The sequence below is a fragment of the Syngnathus typhle genome, linkage group LG1 (assembly GCF_033458585.1).
Source record: "Syngnathus typhle isolate RoL2023-S1 ecotype Sweden linkage group LG1, RoL_Styp_1.0, whole genome shotgun sequence".
Classification (NCBI taxonomy): Eukaryota; Metazoa; Chordata; class Actinopteri; order Syngnathiformes; family Syngnathidae; genus Syngnathus; species Syngnathus typhle.
The window spans coordinates 28,882,377-28,900,211 of record NC_083738.1 but is presented as its reverse complement, the minus strand read 5'-3'; the positions used below and the strand labels follow the sequence as shown (position 1 = coordinate 28,900,211).

General features: G+C 49.5%; 4 protein-coding genes across 7 annotated transcripts; 2 read left to right on the top strand and 2 right to left on the bottom strand.

The window, feature by feature from the left end:
- Nucleotides 1–852: 852 nt before the first annotated feature.
- smim20 (small integral membrane protein 20) lies at nucleotides 853–1,662 on the bottom strand. Of its 2 annotated transcripts, none has more exons than XM_061281365.1 (3): nucleotides 1,458–1,662; nucleotides 1,228–1,310; nucleotides 853–1,086 (listed from the first exon to the last, which is right to left on the bottom strand). In XM_061281365.1, exons 1-3 carry the CDS (start codon nucleotides 1,564–1,566, stop codon nucleotides 1,081–1,083), a joined length of 198 nt encoding a protein of 65 aa, XP_061137349.1. In that variant the 5' UTR covers nucleotides 1,567–1,662; the 3' UTR covers nucleotides 853–1,080. The 2 variants fall into 2 exon arrangements, with proteins under 2 accessions (XP_061137349.1, XP_061137343.1); XM_061281359.1 differs by having other exon boundaries at nucleotides 1,228–1,284; nucleotides 1,458–1,658.
- A 728-nt stretch (nucleotides 1,663–2,390) lies between these two features.
- si:dkey-19b23.7 (uncharacterized) lies at nucleotides 2,391–4,889 on the top strand. Its single transcript, XM_061290160.1, has 8 exons — nucleotides 2,391–2,521; nucleotides 3,081–3,152; nucleotides 3,222–3,293; nucleotides 3,375–3,538; nucleotides 3,619–3,682; nucleotides 3,934–4,099; nucleotides 4,164–4,361; nucleotides 4,428–4,889. The coding sequence occupies exons 1-8, from the start codon at nucleotides 2,507–2,509 to the stop codon at nucleotides 4,529–4,531; spliced, it is 855 nt and encodes a 284-aa protein (XP_061146144.1). The 5' UTR covers nucleotides 2,391–2,506; the 3' UTR covers nucleotides 4,532–4,889.
- Nucleotides 4,802–10,171, bottom strand: si:dkey-19b23.8 (uncharacterized). Of its 3 annotated transcripts, none has more exons than XM_061290190.1 (4): nucleotides 8,507–10,171; nucleotides 8,114–8,290; nucleotides 5,397–6,036; nucleotides 4,802–5,133 (listed from the first exon to the last, which is right to left on the bottom strand). In XM_061290190.1, the coding sequence occupies exons 3-4, from the start codon at nucleotides 5,947–5,949 to the stop codon at nucleotides 5,063–5,065; spliced, it is 624 nt and encodes a 207-aa protein (XP_061146174.1). In that variant the 5' UTR covers nucleotides 5,950–6,036; nucleotides 8,114–8,290; nucleotides 8,507–10,171; the 3' UTR covers nucleotides 4,802–5,062. The 3 variants fall into 3 exon arrangements, with proteins under 3 accessions (XP_061146174.1, XP_061146183.1, XP_061146164.1); XM_061290199.1 differs by having other exon boundaries at nucleotides 8,114–8,720; nucleotides 10,013–10,171; XM_061290180.1 differs by lacking the exons at nucleotides 8,114–8,290; nucleotides 8,507–10,171 and adding an exon at nucleotides 6,573–8,084.
- A 249-nt stretch (nucleotides 10,172–10,420) lies between these two features.
- tnfsf12 (TNF superfamily member 12) lies at nucleotides 10,421–15,202 on the top strand. Its single transcript, XM_061290168.1, has 6 exons — nucleotides 10,421–10,804; nucleotides 12,406–12,487; nucleotides 14,231–14,287; nucleotides 14,396–14,419; nucleotides 14,529–14,656; nucleotides 14,779–15,202. Exons 1-6 carry the CDS (start codon nucleotides 10,637–10,639, stop codon nucleotides 15,052–15,054), a joined length of 735 nt encoding a protein of 244 aa, XP_061146152.1. The 5' UTR covers nucleotides 10,421–10,636; the 3' UTR covers nucleotides 15,055–15,202.
- Nucleotides 15,203–17,835: the final 2,633 nt, after the last annotated feature.

Genomic DNA, 17,835 nt, shown 5'->3' with positions numbered 1-17,835 from the left:
TCGCCTGCCTGCCTGCCTGCCTGCGTGCGTGACGCGTGGCCTCAAGAATGCACTTCCCTTCCTCTGGCCGCTCGCTTCAATTTCCCCCTCGGCTCGCGGGAGCCGTCGCTTAAGGAATCTGGAAAACACCAGCGGGGGAATGAGAGGAATTTTCAGGCCGGGCTCTGGAGTTTTCTCTCCTTTCGGAGCCGGGCCCAACAATAACACGCTCGCATCGACAACGGGGCTGTTTGTCCATCGACGAGGAGCGCAGCGGCCCTTCCTTCGCCTCGCTCGCTCGCTGGCTCGGGCTGGCGGCCGGCCCGAGAGTCCCAAAGTACAGGCTGCACGGAAAGATGGAACATAAACACATGCTTGAGCACTTTCTTCATCGCTCTCCAATCCTTCTTTCCTCCCAGGGATGCTGCTCAATGTCAGGAAACCGCAAAAGCAGAAATGCGAGGGGGGGGGGGGGGGGGGATTTTGGAAATGTTCTGCCTTTAGTCACACCGTGAAACGTCTTTTGAGCCTTGAGAGAAACTTCTGTTTCCTTTTTGACTGCTCAACTATCTAAAGAAAATAGTCTGACTTGATTATTCACAACATTTGCTCACCAGAGTTCGGGGCCCTTGACCCAACAAATTGCCAAGAAGCAGCTATTGTTTTCCAATGAGAAGGGCTCGCCCCAGTGGACAAAACAAAAGAGGACAAGCGTCGCTTCCTCAGCCTCACTTAGACGCGGGCTCCCTCTTGTGGTACAGATAAGAACGACCGTCTGAAGACAACTGGATTTTTTTTGTCTTCATTTTCACATTTGTTTCGAAACTTTTCTTTAGGTATATATAAATAAAAGTCAGATTTCATCATTAAAAATATTTTCAATAGGTATATTTTATAATGGCTGGCACATGTCAATCATGCAAACTCCACACAGGACTCCAACCCTCAAGCCGTGCTGTGCTCAATATTACAAAGTCGTTTTTCCATTGTGGGTCCCCTTCGCATAATGGATACAAAGTCAAATCCTTGGTGGACGCACTCACACGCCGAGCGGAGCGACATCCATCGGCAATCACTTCTTGAACGGATCGGACCATATTTTCACACCTGTGGTGGAACAAACAAACAAACAAACAAACAAACAAACAAACAAACAAACAAACAAACAAACTCTCAATTCCTGGTGGATTTTTCCTATTTGTGCCAGGGCTGTGTAAATGACTCATTAAATGGACGAATGATCCGTACCAAGGGGCTGCACGTCGGCCTGTTCGATTCCTGAGCGATTCGTCTTCTGGACTTCTCCTGAAGTGGAGGGGGTGACCCACCACCAGTTCAGTTTTTAATCAGGACCACCGGACGGCGAGCGGGGAAATGGAACCCAAGGTTAAGAATGCACACGAGGAAAGAACATTTTAACAATTTAATTAATTTTAACTTGACATGAAGGGCAAAAAGTGTCATTGTTAGCCACTTACTGTACTCATTTTTGTGAGTGAGCGGGTAGTAGAAGATGGGGTAGAACGCAGCAGCGACGGCTGTTATGAATCCTCCAAAAATCAACACTGTTTTGTGGTTTTTGGACATGATTCTTGGTCGTTCGGCAAGGAGAGCCGCTACGCTCACCTGCTGTAAGTCCGCAATGTTTGAGTCATTTGCTTCCGGGTTCAGAGGAAACGAATTAAAGTCCGGCACTTGTCCTTTCTGGCTTTCCGTAGTGGTTCGCGTTTATGGAACGCTGCCCCCCCCCCCCCCCCCGAACTGTGACGTCAGTGCATATCCTCTATCGTTTAAAAGTTGGGGCTGTTTGGAGACGCTTTTATTTATTTATTTATTTATTTATTTATTTATTTATTTATTTATTTATTTATTTATTTATTTATTTATTTATTTATTTATTTATTTATTTATTTATTTATTAACAAAAAGGCATCTTTTACACATATTTTACTTGGTTTTGTGCTACGATGTATTGGCAAATACAAATGACCCTATAACCCAAATTTTTGTAATCCCACATGGACGTCTCGACATGATGACTTTTAAACACATTGTGATGACTTGTAATCTCGTCATGCCGACTTCTAATGTCGTCTCGTCTATTTTTATTATTTTTTGCTCTAGGGGTCCCTAAAATACATCGTCGTCGGACTAATATGTGAAAATACGCTCGGATTTTTTATTTTTTTTTTGTCCGATAGTATTCTCATTCACTCCAACTACAAACTTGAGTCGTACCCGTGTTGCGAAGGAACCAACAACGAAGCAGCATTTGCGACTAAGCCTTCTGTAATGTGTTGATATAATCAATAAATCAAACCAATCAATATGAGGAGTGAGTTATTATTAATAAATTGTTTGATTCACATTCTATTAATGGCAATATTAATTGCAACAATAACACCGCTTTACTTGCAGTGCTCAAGACAACATACTAGGATGTGCTTTGGAGCAAGCCCGTTCCCGTCCAGGCCTCTAGGGGCGCTACACTGGAAGGAAGCTGAAAACGGCAAACTGCAGCACGGTGATGAGCACAGTCAGCGTAAGTCGCCAATTTATTCATTTATGGTTTGCTCATTGCATGCAAAAAATCATTTATAAGTCTGTCATACACTTGCGCGTTTTTTTTTTTTTTTTTTAGATAAATACTCGCAAGGTGCGGCAATTTTGAATGAATCAAGTGAGGCAGCGGCGTTGCCAGGGCACTCGAGCATCTTCGCCTTGATTTTCGTACATTTACAGCCGTTATGATACTTTTTCTGTCATATCGCATATTGCTCTGCATTTAACGCCTGGTGAAGAAAGAAAAAGACGGGCGGCTGGAAGCAACGGCGCCACACTGCGCATGCGTGTTTTGGCCGCCATCTTGGAAGGGTATATACCTGACTGAGCACTTCCACATTTGGATGGTCGACTTAACTCATACTTTTTGACACTTTTTATAACTTGAATTTTCTACTAAGATTTCATTTTCTCTTATTTGGGGGAAATCAATCCAGTTTTAGTCAACAGCATTGGCACAGACCAAGTCAGTTTGCTTGCATGGTCAGTTTTCAGCTTTACGAAAGACTTCCCATGAGCCGTTTGATTGCTGTGTCCAGAAAGGAGAGCGGGAGCAGCGGAGGAAGCTGCATCAATTTTTAGCAGACCTGGCCTTACTGGGTTCCTTACAGGTGCAGTGGCGTCAAACATGGGCCCACGGGCTGGCTCATCAAATGACCGCTTGTCCGCTTCTCTCCTAGGGTTTTAAGTACTTCCAGCCTTGGTTGAGAGGGAAAGAGGAGCTGCTGCTGACTGTTGTCAATGAAGATCTGGTCAGTCGTCGGCAATGTTGGGAAAAATTGCGCCCGACGTGAAGGACGTACGAGTAGCCGTTTCCTTTACCTACTAATCAGGGATGGCGCTCGCCAGGCTTCGCCGTGTCCAGAGCCTCCTCCGGCAGCGTCTCCAGCACCAGCGACATTTGTTCGCCCAGCAGCAGCTCCCCCAGCATAGCCAGCCGGGCGGGCTCCCCCCAGCCCGGAGAGCCCCGGGGCCCGGCGGCCCGACTCCCTCTCGGGTGCGTGCGCTCATTCCCGCCTGGGTTACTGATCATTTTGACCCGTCCAGTTTGAGCACTTGGTGCTTTGCTGCCCTCAGGGACCCCAGGAGCGAGGAGCATCTACTGCCAGCCTCCCCCAGCGAGCGCGAGATGGCAGTGCCTGTAAGAGCGAGTTCCAGACGCACGTTAATCGCAATAGCGTGCACCGTGTCGAGTCCACGGTGCTCTCTTTAAACCTGCTTGCATAAGATCTCACCATCGTACAGCCTCAATTGCGATACCATTTTTCTTTCCAAGTATGTTTTTGAACAAACATTGATCGAAACCCAACACATTACAGCAAACAAAAGATTTTGGTCCTCGGAGGTTGGCGCTGCTTGATGTTTGCAGACGCTTCCCCCAACACGCAACAGGAGGTGAACTGCACCCTGTTCTTGGTGGCCGGCTACGTCAAGTACGGGCGCCCGCACGCTTGGATCCGCTCCAACCACGAGCGCCTGCTCAGCATCCCAGGCGGCCACTCCCTGGTCAGGGACACGCCCATGAAGCTCAAGTCCATCGCTGATTGGCAGAGCGGAGGTACGGAAAGCGAGCCAAGGGTTTCTTCAGGAGATCAGTTGCGGCTTTTTTTTTTTTTTTTTAGGTATTCGCGTGTGGGACGTGGTCAGCGAGCTGGTGTGTCTCTGCACCATGCCCTTCCCCTCCAATCCGTTGGCTCTGGACATGCGCTACATCCAAAGTCTCGCCGTGCCGGAGCGCTTCCTGGTCACCGGAGCCCTCCTCAACTTCCTAGAGACGTACGCCGTCTTTGGCAACCGCGACGAGCTGCACTACGACAAAGGTGTCACCTCAAAAAAAACCAACAACCTGGAGTTCGTTTTGGTTGTAACGGTTTTCTCCTCTTCAGTGCTGGAGGAAGTGCGGCCTCTGCGCCATCTGCACGTCCAAACCCTTCTGGAGCTACAGCGGCTGAAAAAGCAGGACGTGGTCGGCGTGACGCGGCTTTCGTGAACTCTGTTTAAATTGAGCAACTTTGCGACCCGTCTCGCGTTCAACCGTCGCCGTTTTCATCGACTGGAGACCGCCGCCAACTCAGCGAGGACTGGGGGGGGGGGGTCTTGGTTTTGACGTTCATTTTTTGCATCCAAAGGCGGGACAAGATGCTTCCGGAGCTGACAGAGTTCAAAACTGCTGCGGGATTTTGAGAACTTTCTTCTTCTTCTTTGCACGCACTGCAGGCAGGCCAAGCCAATATTTGCCCGACGCGCTTGACCACACCAATGTGTATAAAATCCTTTTAATGCATATTTCATTAAAGACGACGTACATTAGAAGGTGCAGTACAAAAATTAAAATACAAAAGATACTCCCTTCAGCAGTCACTTGTGTGAAAGAAATCACAAACCTTGCTAAAAAAAATTTGCAATGTGGCAAAACTCGATGCAAGTCATTTTGAGGGAGGAGCAAAAAGCACGATGGCCGGCGCTCGCTCCGGCAGCCGTTTGGAAGCGCCAATGGCTTCGGGAGGGACCCACGCTCCTTTCAGCTCCAGCTGTCGGAGACGGAGCCTCGGGCTCGGAGAGGGCTTCGGGACAGGCTTTTCCGCCAGCGGACTGCATGCGGAACCACACGGACGATAGACAATTAGGGACATTGCGAGCGAGAGAGATTGCAATTCTACTCGAGCTTCTGCTCACAGGCACTTATGACCGATCGGGTGAGCGGTAGAATGCGCGGACCTTCGGAAAAGAATCGACCGCTAATTGCAATTGGGTTGCCTTCAAAAGACCTTCCTTTCCTGACATACGTATTTGATGAAACGCTACATTTTGGCCAAAGCCATCAAGCAGGTAAAGCCAGAATGACGTCAGCTCACCTTTGCCCAGGGCGGCAGGTAGCGTGTAGCTTTTGGCGACGGCGGCGTGGGCGCTCGGCGAGCCTTCCCTCTGGCACTCGCTCAGCGCACGCTGGAAGGAGCGCGCCAGGCAGTCCGTCATGTCCCGCGCCCGCTCGGCCCGCTTGCACCAGAAGACGCGGCACTGCAGCTGCTGGCCCTGGTGCTTGCAGATGTACAGGAAGAGGTTGGGGCGCTCGGCGTCGGCGGCGCAGTACGCGATGTCCTGCAGGTACGTCTTGGCCAGCTGCCGACCCGTGCTGAGCTCCTTGACCTCCACGTAGCGGGGCCGCACCACCAGCGCGTGGTCTTTGCTCAGCTTCTTGGCGCCGGCCCCGCCCGCCAGCAGGCGGCCGATGGCGTCCCGCGCCTGCTCCCGATCCAGGGAGAAGATCTTCTCCGTGCCCAGGTAGTGGACCTTAAAGAGCGGGTCGCCGTGGGACAGCGACTCGGTGCGGTCGCGGCGGAAGTGGCGGCGCAGCGCGGCCGGCGACTTCTTCAGGCTCTGCATGAGGTGGAAGGGGCCCGCCGACATGGCGCCCCGAGCAAAGTGTCCACGCCGCCCGTGGTCAGCCTTCCTTCTCCAGACGGAGTTGCGTAAGTCGCCTTGGCTGCTTTGTCTCTGCAAGAAGATCAAATGGGTCTCCTTCAAGTGGCAGAGCGACGGCCTTCAAACACACGACGGTCAACATTTGCTGGGGGGGGACCAAAACATTTCCAGCTTCACTCAAAGGAACTGCAGTTTGAGTGACTAGGTCTGTTGTGGCCTGACCGAGTGACTGAAGCTCCCCTACTTCAACCTCGTTCCTTGGTCAGGCCAGAGACAGTCTTCAGGGGGAGGAGTTTCATGTAGCCCACACTACTACTTCGCATGTATACGAAATGGTAACCCGTAGTCAATGACTCGAGGGTAGGCTGCACTGAACTGATATTGTTTGGCCGGCCAGCTCCATTGTGTCGCTGTAATTTTGGTTCCTATTTCCCGACGTCCCTCCCGAGAGCACCTTTGACCATTGTTGGTGGAGACGGGTGCAGGAAACAGCTTGGCGTGGCCCTGCCCCCTAGCCGAAGTCCTGAAATATTTGCGTTCCCCGCACAATGACGTGCTTTGGCGAGTAATGTTGGACAGCACACGACACAATGCCTCGTTGCTCTTACCTGGCGGCCGCAGGAGTCTCATGCAAGCGATGTCCGTGAACGCCTCAGCTGAAACGTGCCAAGCTAAATCGCGCCAGGACACGATAAAAAAAAAAACTCGAAGGAGGACAGTAAAATTCAGTTTGGGGCCTGGTTACAAACGCACGCTACGCCTTTCGACGCTAACGCGATGCCATCTTCACGCTCCTGTGTGCGACTCGGTTCCGCTCGCGACTGTTTTAAACGACAGGCGGTCGGGCGCGCGCGCCTACGTCACGAGAGGACGCGCACCCGCGTCAGAGAAAACGAGGGACGGGCGCAACCAAGGGGACGCGGGGAGGAGGGGTGCGGCTAAGCTATAAATGGCACGTTTGTTTCAGAGTACGACGCAAGGTGGGTGGGGGAATCAGCTGACTGAGCTCCATTTTTACGATACTATAAGTGGCGTGTTGAAAAAAAAAAAAGGAACAAACAAAAGGTGGCATTTGTATCTGTAACAAAGGCAATTCCCCTTGCTTGACAACAGGAATGCTTTGCCCAAAGTCGCCAGTCAAGACTGTCCATAGACTGAGAATGTTTTTTTTCCCGGTGACTGACCGGTCCACGTCGGACCCCATTTCTAACCCAGTCAGCTGGGATGGGCTCCAGTTCACCTACGACCCCAATGAGGACAAACAAACCCGAGGGAAAATAGGCATCTATATTTAGTGTCCAGAGAAACATTTTGATGAGCATTACATGCTCGCGGTGCCTCGTCGGTGCACAGCGGAGCCATTCTTGCTCGCGCGCTCGCGGTGTCAACGTCATGGAACCCTTTCACAGCGGCAGCCCGACCCCCGAGTCATCAGTCTCAAAAAGTTGGCTAGAATTTCAGAGTGAACCTGAATGCATTACAGTGTAACACTGTTCATCTTGTACAGCAGTGCTTCTCACCACCTCCCAAAAGGACTTCACATAATGACCAACATTCAAGAACAGTTGTGTAGTAGACCCAAGTGTTCATGTACTATAACGTGGCCTTAACACTCTTGGATGTATTCAGATACATCCATCACCAGTAAAAGTCACTCAAATCTTCTTAAATCTACTGAAATAATGCCATACATTTGCCTAAACACGATTGGACCTACTGTGTGTGTGTGTGTGTGTGTGTGTGTGTGTGTGTGTGCGTGTGTGCGTGCGTGTGCGTTACTCTGTGCGAAAAGTAGCACGTCTGAATGACACTACTGCAACATCGATGCTGACTTCCATCAGTGTCCAAGGTGTTTCACATTATGATCTTAGCATTAAGCTAGTGGACATGGGTCAGCACCATGATCATTTAAAAAAAAAAAAAAAAAAATGTTTTTTTTAGATTGTTTAGTGTGTGTAGAATTTCTGTAAGGTATGCTAATTTCCATCAGATGGTCACGTCATATGTTAGCATCAACTTAGCTGACTTGAGTTATATTGTGGTTTGATTGAAGATTTGCGAGTTTTCTTTGATATTAGTTTGACCATTTCAAGTCGTCTAAATTCCACCAGGGAAGAAGTTCATATGATGAGCGAACTTGATAACTTGCCTACAACTTGGTTCTGGTCCGATGAGGCGTTTACTCTTGTGCTCCTTCCTCCTCCTTCTCCCATGGCGTCACATGACTCACGCAGGGTTGAGCGTGAAAACAGGCAAGCGCAGATGTCCAAATAAGGGCGTACGCGGCGTGTATAGAATGACAGCATGTCTGCTGGCCTCTACCCCTCTTTTAGTGAGTTCAAGTGAGAAAAAAAAAACGACAATCACATGAGCTCATTTCCTCATTTGACACCTTCGCCCAACTGAACACATTTACTCAAGCATACTGGGCTGTCCGGGACAAGTGACGTCACGGAATGCAAGGAAACCTCCAACCATCATCCTATTCTTCATTTTCGCTAAGGGCAGCAGCACCTGCCTTTGCCGATGGAGGTCACCTCACCTGGCTGAGTTGTGCGTAGGGGGCGGGGCTATCCAAAACCAGACTAAACAGGAAGAAGACGACGGGGTCGAGAGGTCTTGGCAACGAACCGCACCATCCGACGACGTCGGCCGGCTTGTGCTTGCATCACTCACGGTCATTTGAATCTCTGGCTGACTAACGTTTGCGGCGAGCGAGTGAGTGCGTCTGCGTCTGTGTGCCTCATCGCTGACATCTGATTAGGCGGAAAAGAAAAAAAAAGAAAACACAACTTCAGCGGCCTTCAGTAGTCAGGAAGACGCGAGCTATTAATAGCAACACGCACGCAGCAGCCAGGCGTGGTTCGCCGGGAATGAAGGCAGCCTTACACAATTTCCCATTTCCTGCGCCCGACACACAACACACATACGCACGCGCACAAGTGGTTGTGACCTCAACCTTTTAACCTTTTATAGGGGCTATGATCACACACATTCTCTCCGTCACACAACATGGGCAGGAGAGAGGGGTGAGTGCATGGGGAAAGAAAGGAAGGATGGCGAAGAAGAGAGAGAGAGAGAGAGAGAGAGAGAGAGAGAGAGAGAGAGAGAGAGAGAGAGAGAGAGAGAGAGAGAGAGAGAGAGAGAGAGAGAGAGAGAGAGAGAGAGGAACAAGCAGGCAGGTAAGAGACACGGAGCCCCGGGGAATGGAAAGAGAAGGATGAGCGAAAGAAATAAAGAGGGAGGGAGACGGGAAAAAGAGAGAGGGGCCGCAGAGGGGGGTGGAGAAGTACTACTGTACAGAGAGAGGTGGAAAAAAGGTGGGAAGCAAGGCTGGGAGGACCAAAAAGACTGAGCGAAAGCCACCAAAGAAAAAAAGCCTACGCATGTCAAGTAGAACCTGGGCATGCTGTACGTAGAGTTTCCACGGCTACAGTGCTCTCTAGCGGCTGAAACAACAACAGCAACATTTTCGACGGAACTACTGCGCGTTACAAGAGCTCAACTGAATGTTCCACAGGGAAATCTTAGGAGGATGCAAAAGACAACCAAAGCAAAATAAAGTTTCAATACGAGGATAGAGTCCCACGACAACGACAATTTGATTTTGTTGCAAAAAATGCGAAAATATTACGATAAAATGTTGTACAGCACTTTTACAAGAATTAAAGTCAGACAGTCATTGATAAGATTCAAGAATTTTGATTCGCCATGTTTGAGCGTGCCAAAGAAGCAATTGGACTTGGGCCTCCATTCAACATGAAGCACTTGATCTTTTACAATAAAGCCTTCCCGCCTCGTTCTATTGTAGGCGAGGGGATACCCTCAACCGGTTTGCCAGTCAATCGCAGGGCACAAAAACGAACGAAAAGAAGTCCTATCATGACAGAGATACTTTAAAATTCAAAAACATATAACAGAATGATAATAAAACGAAGAGTTTAGAAAGAAAAAAATCAATTACTTCAAGGTCAACATTTGAAGATCAAAGTTCAAGCGCACTCACGTTCATAAGAATAAAGTGTATGACAAGAAAATGTCCTCCGACCTCTCAAATCTTGCGAGGACAAGAGTTCAGCCTTGATGAAAAAGCCGTCATATGACGAGAATTTGAGCGTTGAAAAGTGGGCGAAATGAAATTCTTATCTTGCATTCTGTCGCCCCCGTGTGGCCACCCCGGGGAACGTCCAACAATCGAGACCGGTTGATAGGATGAAACAGAAGAGAGAGAAAAGACAAGCAAGAAAGGAAAGAGAAAAAAAAGAGAAAAGTGCAGCTCAGAGAGACACAGGAGGGGAGAAGGAGGCTCTCGGCGTCAGATCTCAACTCGGGAGCCCCCCCGGTCGGTCGGTCGGTCGGTCGGTACTCATGCGCGCGCGCGCAGTCTTAATAAAGACAAGAGGAGGAACACCCCCCGCCCCCCCAGCTAGAGAAGCCCGAAGGGAGAACCGAGACGCCGAGAGACGGATGCAACAGTCGGCGAGATGCGACGCGCCAATTAGCGGACCGCGCGTCTTCATTAAGCAGCCGCGGCGGGCCAGGGTGGGGGGTGGGCTGGGGGGGCTCGAGTGTGCCGTGGATGTGACCAACTAAGACGCACCACCGTGGGATGATCGGCGGCGGCGGTGGCGGCGGCGACGGCGGCGACGGCGGCGGCGTTGACTGAGTGAGCATGCATCGGATCGCGCCGCGGCGGCGCAAGCTCCGGGCGCTGTGGGCTTCGCTGGCCCTGCTGGCACTGTCCGTGGCAGCCTGCAGCGCGCTCTTCACGGCGTGGACTTGGCGCCAGACGCGGGACCTGTCCCAGTCCTTCCACATCCTCCAGGAGCGCCTCGAGCAGGTCGGAGCAGCAGACGACGAGTACCCCCCCCCCCCACCCACCCCAAGCCCAAAAAAAAAAAAAAAAAAGTGGTTATGCAACTTAACTCGTGCATGCGGTTACGGGAATCATCGTGGGGGACGTGCGGTGGTGTTTAAATGTGAATTTTTACTACTCTCTCTCAAAGGCACGCTTTTATTGTCTTTTGTTAAACAAACAAACAAACAAACAAACAAAGCGTTTACTGGAAAGCCTGAAATTCTTTCATTCTTGTTTTTTTTTTTTTCTCTCCTCACTCACATTTCCTTTTGAATGTAGCATCAGTGGCAAAGGCCAAGCGACCTTTCCTCGTATCCCTTTCCAAAATAATTGATTTTGGCAGCCCTTTTGAAATGTACTTTCAGTCTGGCTTGTTAGTTTGGAGCACCACGAGTCATTTAGTCAAGTTTTAGTCGAGGAGAAGTGCAGAACGTTTGTTCCGTTCCAGTTCGAATTTGTTTCCTTTGAGTCAAAGGCCGCTCGCTGTCAGCAGCTTTTCCCCCATGTTTGTGAGCGGATATTATTTGAGTTGATCTGAAGAAGTTGTCTGAATTTTTCGTTTGCATCCAGGTCTTAGATGAGCTCCTACTTGCGGCCGCAGTTGGCCGCTTTGACCAGCGCAACACTTAGCACCATCGCTACACGCTAGCCAGCATTTGTCAAACGTCAGCGTAGCGACATTGTAGCCGTTGCTTTTATGTTCTCGTAGAAACGACCACTACCAAACTATAACGAAGCCTAATGTAACCTCACGTTTTGCCGTGAAGCGCCGGAACAAGAGTCGCGGCCAGGCCGATCAATCGTTGATTCATTTTCGTCTCGTCGTTGCTGGCGAAGTGAGATTCGACTTCATTTCGTGCGGCGTCTTCATTACGATTGTATTTTCTTGGGGTTTTCTTTCTGCCTTGCAATCTTCCGTTTCACGAAGCACCTGTGGCAAATGCAAACTCTCCATAATATCCCTTTCTGATGATTCTCCTGCAATCATCACGCCCTGGCATGGCCGACCGACTCAACAGGGGGAATGGAGGCCTGGAAGGATTCAGTATTTCCCTGCTGCCTTTCCCTGTTGATTCTTGGTTCCTTCCTATGCCTGGCATTTTTTGCGATGCTCATTCCTTCAAGTCCGGAAGGACATTTTTGTCTTGTTGCTCTTTCCTTATTATTGCTTGCTCTTTTATGATGATGCCTTCCCGAGTTCCTTCAAGACTTGACACAATTAGGGATGGCCTGGCATTGCCCCTTGCACTTTCTTTTTTAGTATAGTATAGTGGCCCGCAGCTAAGGACACGTGGAGTGCTGATGCTTGCTTGGAACATTTGTTGCCAGGAGAGCGACAGTAGCGCGCCGTTTAAGCACGCACACACACACGCACACACACACACACTTCTCCTCCAGCGGGGCCCCCCCGCCAAGCGTTTCAAACTCTGCTGGCTCCGCAAATCTCCTTTCTTTCCCAGAAAGCCAGCCAGCGAGGCCAAGCACTAAAACGTGCTGGGGGGGGGAGGGGGAGGGACATCCGAGTGTGGGATGCACACTCGTTCATCTCACACGTGTGTGTGTGTGTGTGTGTGTTTGCACAGGTCAATATGCAGCGGAAGGCCATTGTGCAGCTCATACTGGAAAAGCGGGAGCTGCTGGTCGGCCAGAGAGTCAAGCGAGACGGTACACGCACGCACGCACACACGCACGCACACACGCCGTTTTGGGCTGCAGCTAAAAGTCCACACAGGAAGGAGTAGGCAGCCGGGCTGCTGTGGCACAAATTACAGGTCTGACCAGAGCGGCCTCACAGCCTAGAAAACCATCTGGCTCGGGAACCGGGCCTTGTTGCACGCTTCTGGCTGCACTGTCAATTTTTTTTTTTTTGGGTCAAGAGGGGGGGGGGGGGGGCTATGATTTGTTGTGAAAGCAGGGATACTTGACGACCTATCGTTGCGGTATTTATGGCAGCCCTCGTGCGGGCGGCTTGACGATTATGTCCGGGAGTGAAGCCTCGGTCGGGACCAATTCTTGAGATGCTTTAATGCCTCTTTAGTGTCAAACTAAACATGAAAAGCAATTTCACTTGGGCCGTTTGGAACTACCAATGCCCCTGCTAGCTACATACGTATCATTGACAAGCTCGCATTATTATAGTTCACAAAATCGGTCAGAGAAAATGTTTACGAATGAAAGCTAAAGTATCCAATAAAAGTACAATTCGAGCGCAAACGTCATCTTTGTAGATTGAGGAGCTTTCGGGCTTTGTTTTGAATGGCTTTTCTTTCCGCCAGCAATGACGACGCAAAGTTGAGCATTGCGCTTTTCGGCTTTTTCAACGAACGGCAGTTTGCCAAACGCTCCCATTGGCTGCTAGCTAGCAAATGCAATTGGCTCGATGACAGAGACGTACGCGATAGGCAAAAGGGCACAATCAGCAAAATGTCACTTTGGACTCAAAGTTGATCTGCTACCCGCAGGCCAAGCACGCCTGTGAGAATTGTGGACAATACGTCAATAAATAAATAATAAATAATCAATAAATCAATGAATTAAAGAAATATATAAAACGAATACATCCTCGGTACACTTTTGTGAACTTTTTTTTCATCATCTTGGAGTCGACAAATGTTCCATATAATAAAAAACCCCGACATTAAATATAATTGGAAAAAAAGGGAAAAACTACTACAAATAAATAAATACAAAAAAGAATAAAACTATTACATCTTCGGTTCACTTGACTTGACTTAGTGAACTTTTTTTTCATCATCTTGGACTCGAAAAATGTTCCTGATATTAACAGGAACTAACACTAACGCTAAACAGAAAAAAGAGAAACATTGATCAACAAAAGCACCCTGAAAACTAAGTGAATTTAAAAAAAAAAAAAAAAACGACCGATAGTCACGGGTAATAAATTGGGAAGCCTCCTAACGCTAAGTGCTAGCAAAAGCGAGCTTAAACGATGCCTCCTTTTGACGTTAGCATTGCTAGCTGCAGGTTGCTGAGCTGAGGAGCTCAATCAATCTTTCTATTTTTGGCCAAAGCTGCTCTGGAGAATTGATGGCACCTTTGCGGCCGGCCCCCTTTCTTTTCTCGTCTCTTTCTTTCTTTCCACCGCTTCATCTCTCTCATTCCGTTTATGTTGGATGCTTTGGTCTCCTCGACACATTCCTTTTTTTCTTTTTGGATTCCCTGCGAGCGGCTGCCGGCACGCTCCCATGATGAAAAGAACAGTTTGAGGGAAAGCTATGAAAAGCACGTGACGGGAAATCCATCCATCTGCTAAACCCGTTAAGACAGCGACGAGATGGGCGGCAAATGAGCGCGGCGGCGGCGGCGGCGGCGTTTGGAGACACATTGTGGAAGCGCACCAATGTTTTTTTTCTTTGTCCCACTCACATTCTGTCTGCCAACCAAAAGGGGCGACGCTGCGCGGGAAGCACGGAAACGGCAAGAAAGCGGCGTCTCATTTTGAGAGTAAGTGGCCTGGCCTGGCCTGGCCTGGCCTGGCCTGGCCTGGCAGAAGCCTCGGCTCACCTTAGCCTCTGTCATGCCTTCATTGACTTTGCCTTTTCTTCCTGACAGTCACCAAAGTCTCCTCTCAGCAAGGTAAGGAAGGCTGCATGGGTGCCGGCCGGGGTGGGCCGGGGTGGGCCGGGGTGGGCGGTGGCAGGCCGGGGCGACTCATTCCTCATCCCACGTTGCCCTCGCTCCGCAGTGGGCGAAGGCGGCGTGATCAAGGGCTGGGAGGAACGCGCGCTCAACATGAGCAAAGCCGTCAGCTACGACAAGGAGGAGGGCACCTTTGTGGTGGAGAGGCCGGGCGTCTACTTCCTCTTCTGTCAGGTACAAGCGAGCTGAAACATTCCCCCAAGGGGGGGGGGGGGGGGGGGGGGGGGGGGGCTGTGGCCTCTCCCTCCCCATTGGCTTCCCTTTAGAGTGACATGTAAAATAATCTAAAAATGCAGGTTCTATTCAACGAGGAGAAGTCGCAGTACGTTAAGCTGGATGTGGTGACCGGTGGCCAGAGGCCCCAGAAGCTGCAGTGCATGGAGGGCTACGGGACCACCCCGTCGGCCGGGCCCCACCCATCGCACTTCCTCAAGCCCTGCCAGGTGTCGGGGCTCCTGCGCCTGGACAAGGGCGCCCGGCTGCACGCCGTCACCGGACCGTCCTTCCGCCTGCACACCTTGGGCAACCCGTCGGCCTCGCCTCACATCTTCAGCATTTTCAAGGTCAACTGACGACGGGGGGGGCAACTGGAGCCCCTCCCTCTGCATTCGCCCCCCCCAAGGGGGGGAACTGTAGCCCCTCCGCAAAGGGGCAGGGGGGAACTGTAGCCCCATCTGTAAAGGGGGGGGGGGGGGAACTGTAGCCCCTTCCTCTGCATTGGCCTCCAAAGAGGGGGGGGGGGGGACTGTGGCCTCTCCCTCCGCATTGGCCTCCAAAGGGGGGGGGGGGGGTACTGTAGCCCCTCCGCATTCACCCCCAGCGCCGCTTCTTCCCACGGACGATCCTTTTTTGGGCAAAGCCAACGGTGTGCGGACGCCGCTTAGCCGGCGACGCGACCCGGCCAAGGGGGCGGACGAGAACCGAAAGGAGACTGGGCTTCCGCGTTTTGGGCCGTGCTGTGCATAACCTGGGAACTTTTTGGACATCGCAAAGATGGGATTTTTTTCTTTAAAAAGCCTTTTTGTAACATGAAAATGGACTGCTTAATGCATTTTCTTCCCCCTTGGAGTAGTCCCTCTGTACTTTTTCTTGCTATTTTTGCTATCTGTCGTTTCAAAGACGCAACCGCGAGTTATTGTCTGGATCATCCGGTGGAACAAAAGGAAAAAAAAAAATCATTGACATGTTCAAAATCTCATTGGGGCTACAAAGACATGGAGCGCTGGCTGTGTTCCAAAATACAATGTGGCTTGTTTTCTTAAATGGACTCTCAATAGGGTTGAAGTCAGGGGATGGTGACCCTGCTGCTTCCCTGATGTCAAAGCCTAGATGCAGCAAAAGCTTCATTGGTGTCTAAAACAAGTTGGCAAAACAAGCTTTTTAGTTGTTTCAAAAATAAAAACTCGCAATGTTAAGAGAATAATGTTGACTAAAGTTACAATTGGAATGAGAATAAAAATCGGATTTTTTTCAGGAACAAAAAACGGATCTATCTTAGGAAAACGCTCGTCACATGCTTGAGCGTCCAGACATTGGTGGATTAGTGGAGGAGGAATGTCATTTTGAGATTACAATCAACACGATTTTTTTTAAAGCAAAATAGACACTCGTAAGAATAAAGACAAGTTAGCCGTGCATATATATAAATTCAATCTCTGCATAATCATTTGGAACACAGAGCTAGCCACATTCCAATCATGTTTTTCCCCAGCAAAACTGCTAATGGGAGAACAAGCGAGCGCCAAGCGGGCCGCCGTGCTGTCCGTCCGTCCGTCCGTCCGTCCGTCCGCCTTGCGCAAGTCCACCAAGTGTGTTATTTGCAGCGGCGCGCGGTTGCCTTTTTGTTTATGAGTCGTTTTTGTGGGCTGGCCGCATGGCTTTGCTTGCTTTGCCCGGGGCACTCGGGTTCCTAACCCTTGCCAGCGTGTTGCAAAAAGGAACGTGGCACTATTTTCATCCTCTTTTCATTTCCTCACCCGAGCGAGCGCCTGCCCGCCGTCGTCCGTCCCCCTCAAAGTAAGCCCCCCCGGCTGCCTCACATTTCCCCCTTGTCAGCACACACGCTCGCTCGCTCGCTCGCTCGCTCGCTCCACCAAAGCCGCCCGCCATCTCCATTTTCACTTCCTCATGCAAAGCTGGAACATTGCCGCACGTACGCACGCACACACACACACACGCACACACACGCACACACACACTTCCTTGCTCGTATTTCGATTTTGCTAAGGGTCAAAGTTGACGTGTCAGTGCCTTGTGAGCCTGGATGGATGCTTTGCGTTTAGGGGAGGGCGGGGCAAACCAAAATAAGCCAATGCAGGGTCATTTTGGGCAAGCCCCTTCCCACTAAAGCTTTTAAATAGTTACATTGATATTGTATACGGGCTATACAGGTCAAGTCATTCGTAAAAAAAAAATGCATTGTGATTGTAAGATATGTGATTGAAATAAATTTGCTTTGTCATTTTCAAATTGAATCTGTCATGTATTTATTGACTAATCTTTTTCACTTTGTTAATATTTTGGTTTTGATGAATTACAGCCAATCAATGAATCAGGTATTTTCATCAAATGAAAATAAATCAAATACATTTACTATGAATACATTCATCATTTTCGCAATACTGGGTTTAGTGTGTCAAGTTTTCAGGAACACAATGATTTCTTTCTTGGTTTGTTATTATTCTCATTCTTGAAAGGATATCCAAAGTGCAGCGAGAAGCAATGGTACCCTAATATTGAGCCTTGTGGCACTCCGGTGGACGCTCAGGTAGTGAGTGCGCTAGCTATCCAGTCGACAGTCTACGACGTATCGGTTCCCGTCCTTTCATGGCAACAACAACCAAATAGAATGTGTGTGTCTCATTTTGTTCGGTTTTATTACAAACAAAGAAAAAAATAAACAGATGTGTTATTTCTAAATACTTTCATTGGCAGCCAGCATTTGATAGGCATAGTGACAAAAAGATAAAAAGAAAAAAAGGATAAAGCAATGTGATTTTTTTTTTTTTTAGGGGGGGGGGGCACTCTCTCACCCGGAAACAAGAAATGAAATACCGTAATTTTCGGACTATAATTCGCACCGGAGTATAAGTCGCACCAGCCATAAAATGCCCAAAAAAGTTAAAAAAAAAACCATATATATGTATATAAGTCGCTCCTGAGTATAAGTCGCCCCCCCACCCAAACTATGAAAAAAAACGCGACTTAAAGTCCGAAAATTACGGTACATGTTTTTTCTTTTACTCACGTTGTTCATTCCTATGTGTAAATGAGTCCCTTTTTGGTTGTTGTCCAAGTCTTCAACAAATCGAATTAGTTTGACTTGCGTATAGCTTTGTGGCTAGCATATTACG

Coding starts and splice junctions, on each gene's coding strand:
- si:dkey-19b23.7 (XM_061290160.1), top strand. Junction 3,153..3,221: donor CCTTACTGGGTTCCTTACAG/GTGCAGTGGCGT, acceptor CTTCTCTCCTAG/GGTTTTAAGTACTTCCAGCC. Junction 4,362..4,427: donor CGAGCTGCACTACGACAAAG/GTGTCACCTCAA, acceptor TCTCCTCTTCAG/TGCTGGAGGAAGTGCGGCCT.
- smim20 (XM_061281359.1), bottom strand. CDS start 1,566: ATGTCCAAAAACCACAAAACAGTGTTGATTTTTGGAGGATTCATAACA. Junction 1,285..1,457: donor CACTCACAAAAATGAGTACA/GTAAGTGGCTAA, acceptor CCTCCACTTCAG/GAGAAGTCCAGAAGACGAAT. Junction 1,087..1,227: donor GGCCGACGTGCAGCCCCTTG/GTACGGATCATT, acceptor GTTCCACCACAG/GTGTGAAAATATGGTCCGAT.
- si:dkey-19b23.8 (XM_061290190.1), bottom strand. CDS start 5,949: ATGTCGGCGGGCCCCTTCCACCTCATGCAGAGCCTGAAGAAGTCGCCG. Junction 5,134..5,396: donor ACCTGCCGCCCTGGGCAAAG/GTGAGCTGACGT, acceptor TTCCGCATGCAG/TCCGCTGGCGGAAAAGCCTG.
- tnfsf12 (XM_061290168.1), top strand. CDS start 10,637: ATGCATCGGATCGCGCCGCGGCGGCGCAAGCTCCGGGCGCTGTGGGCT. Junction 10,805..12,405: donor TCCAGGAGCGCCTCGAGCAG/GTCGGAGCAGCA, acceptor GTGTTTGCACAG/GTCAATATGCAGCGGAAGGC. Junction 14,288..14,395: donor AGCGGCGTCTCATTTTGAGA/GTAAGTGGCCTG, acceptor TCTTCCTGACAG/TCACCAAAGTCTCCTCTCAG.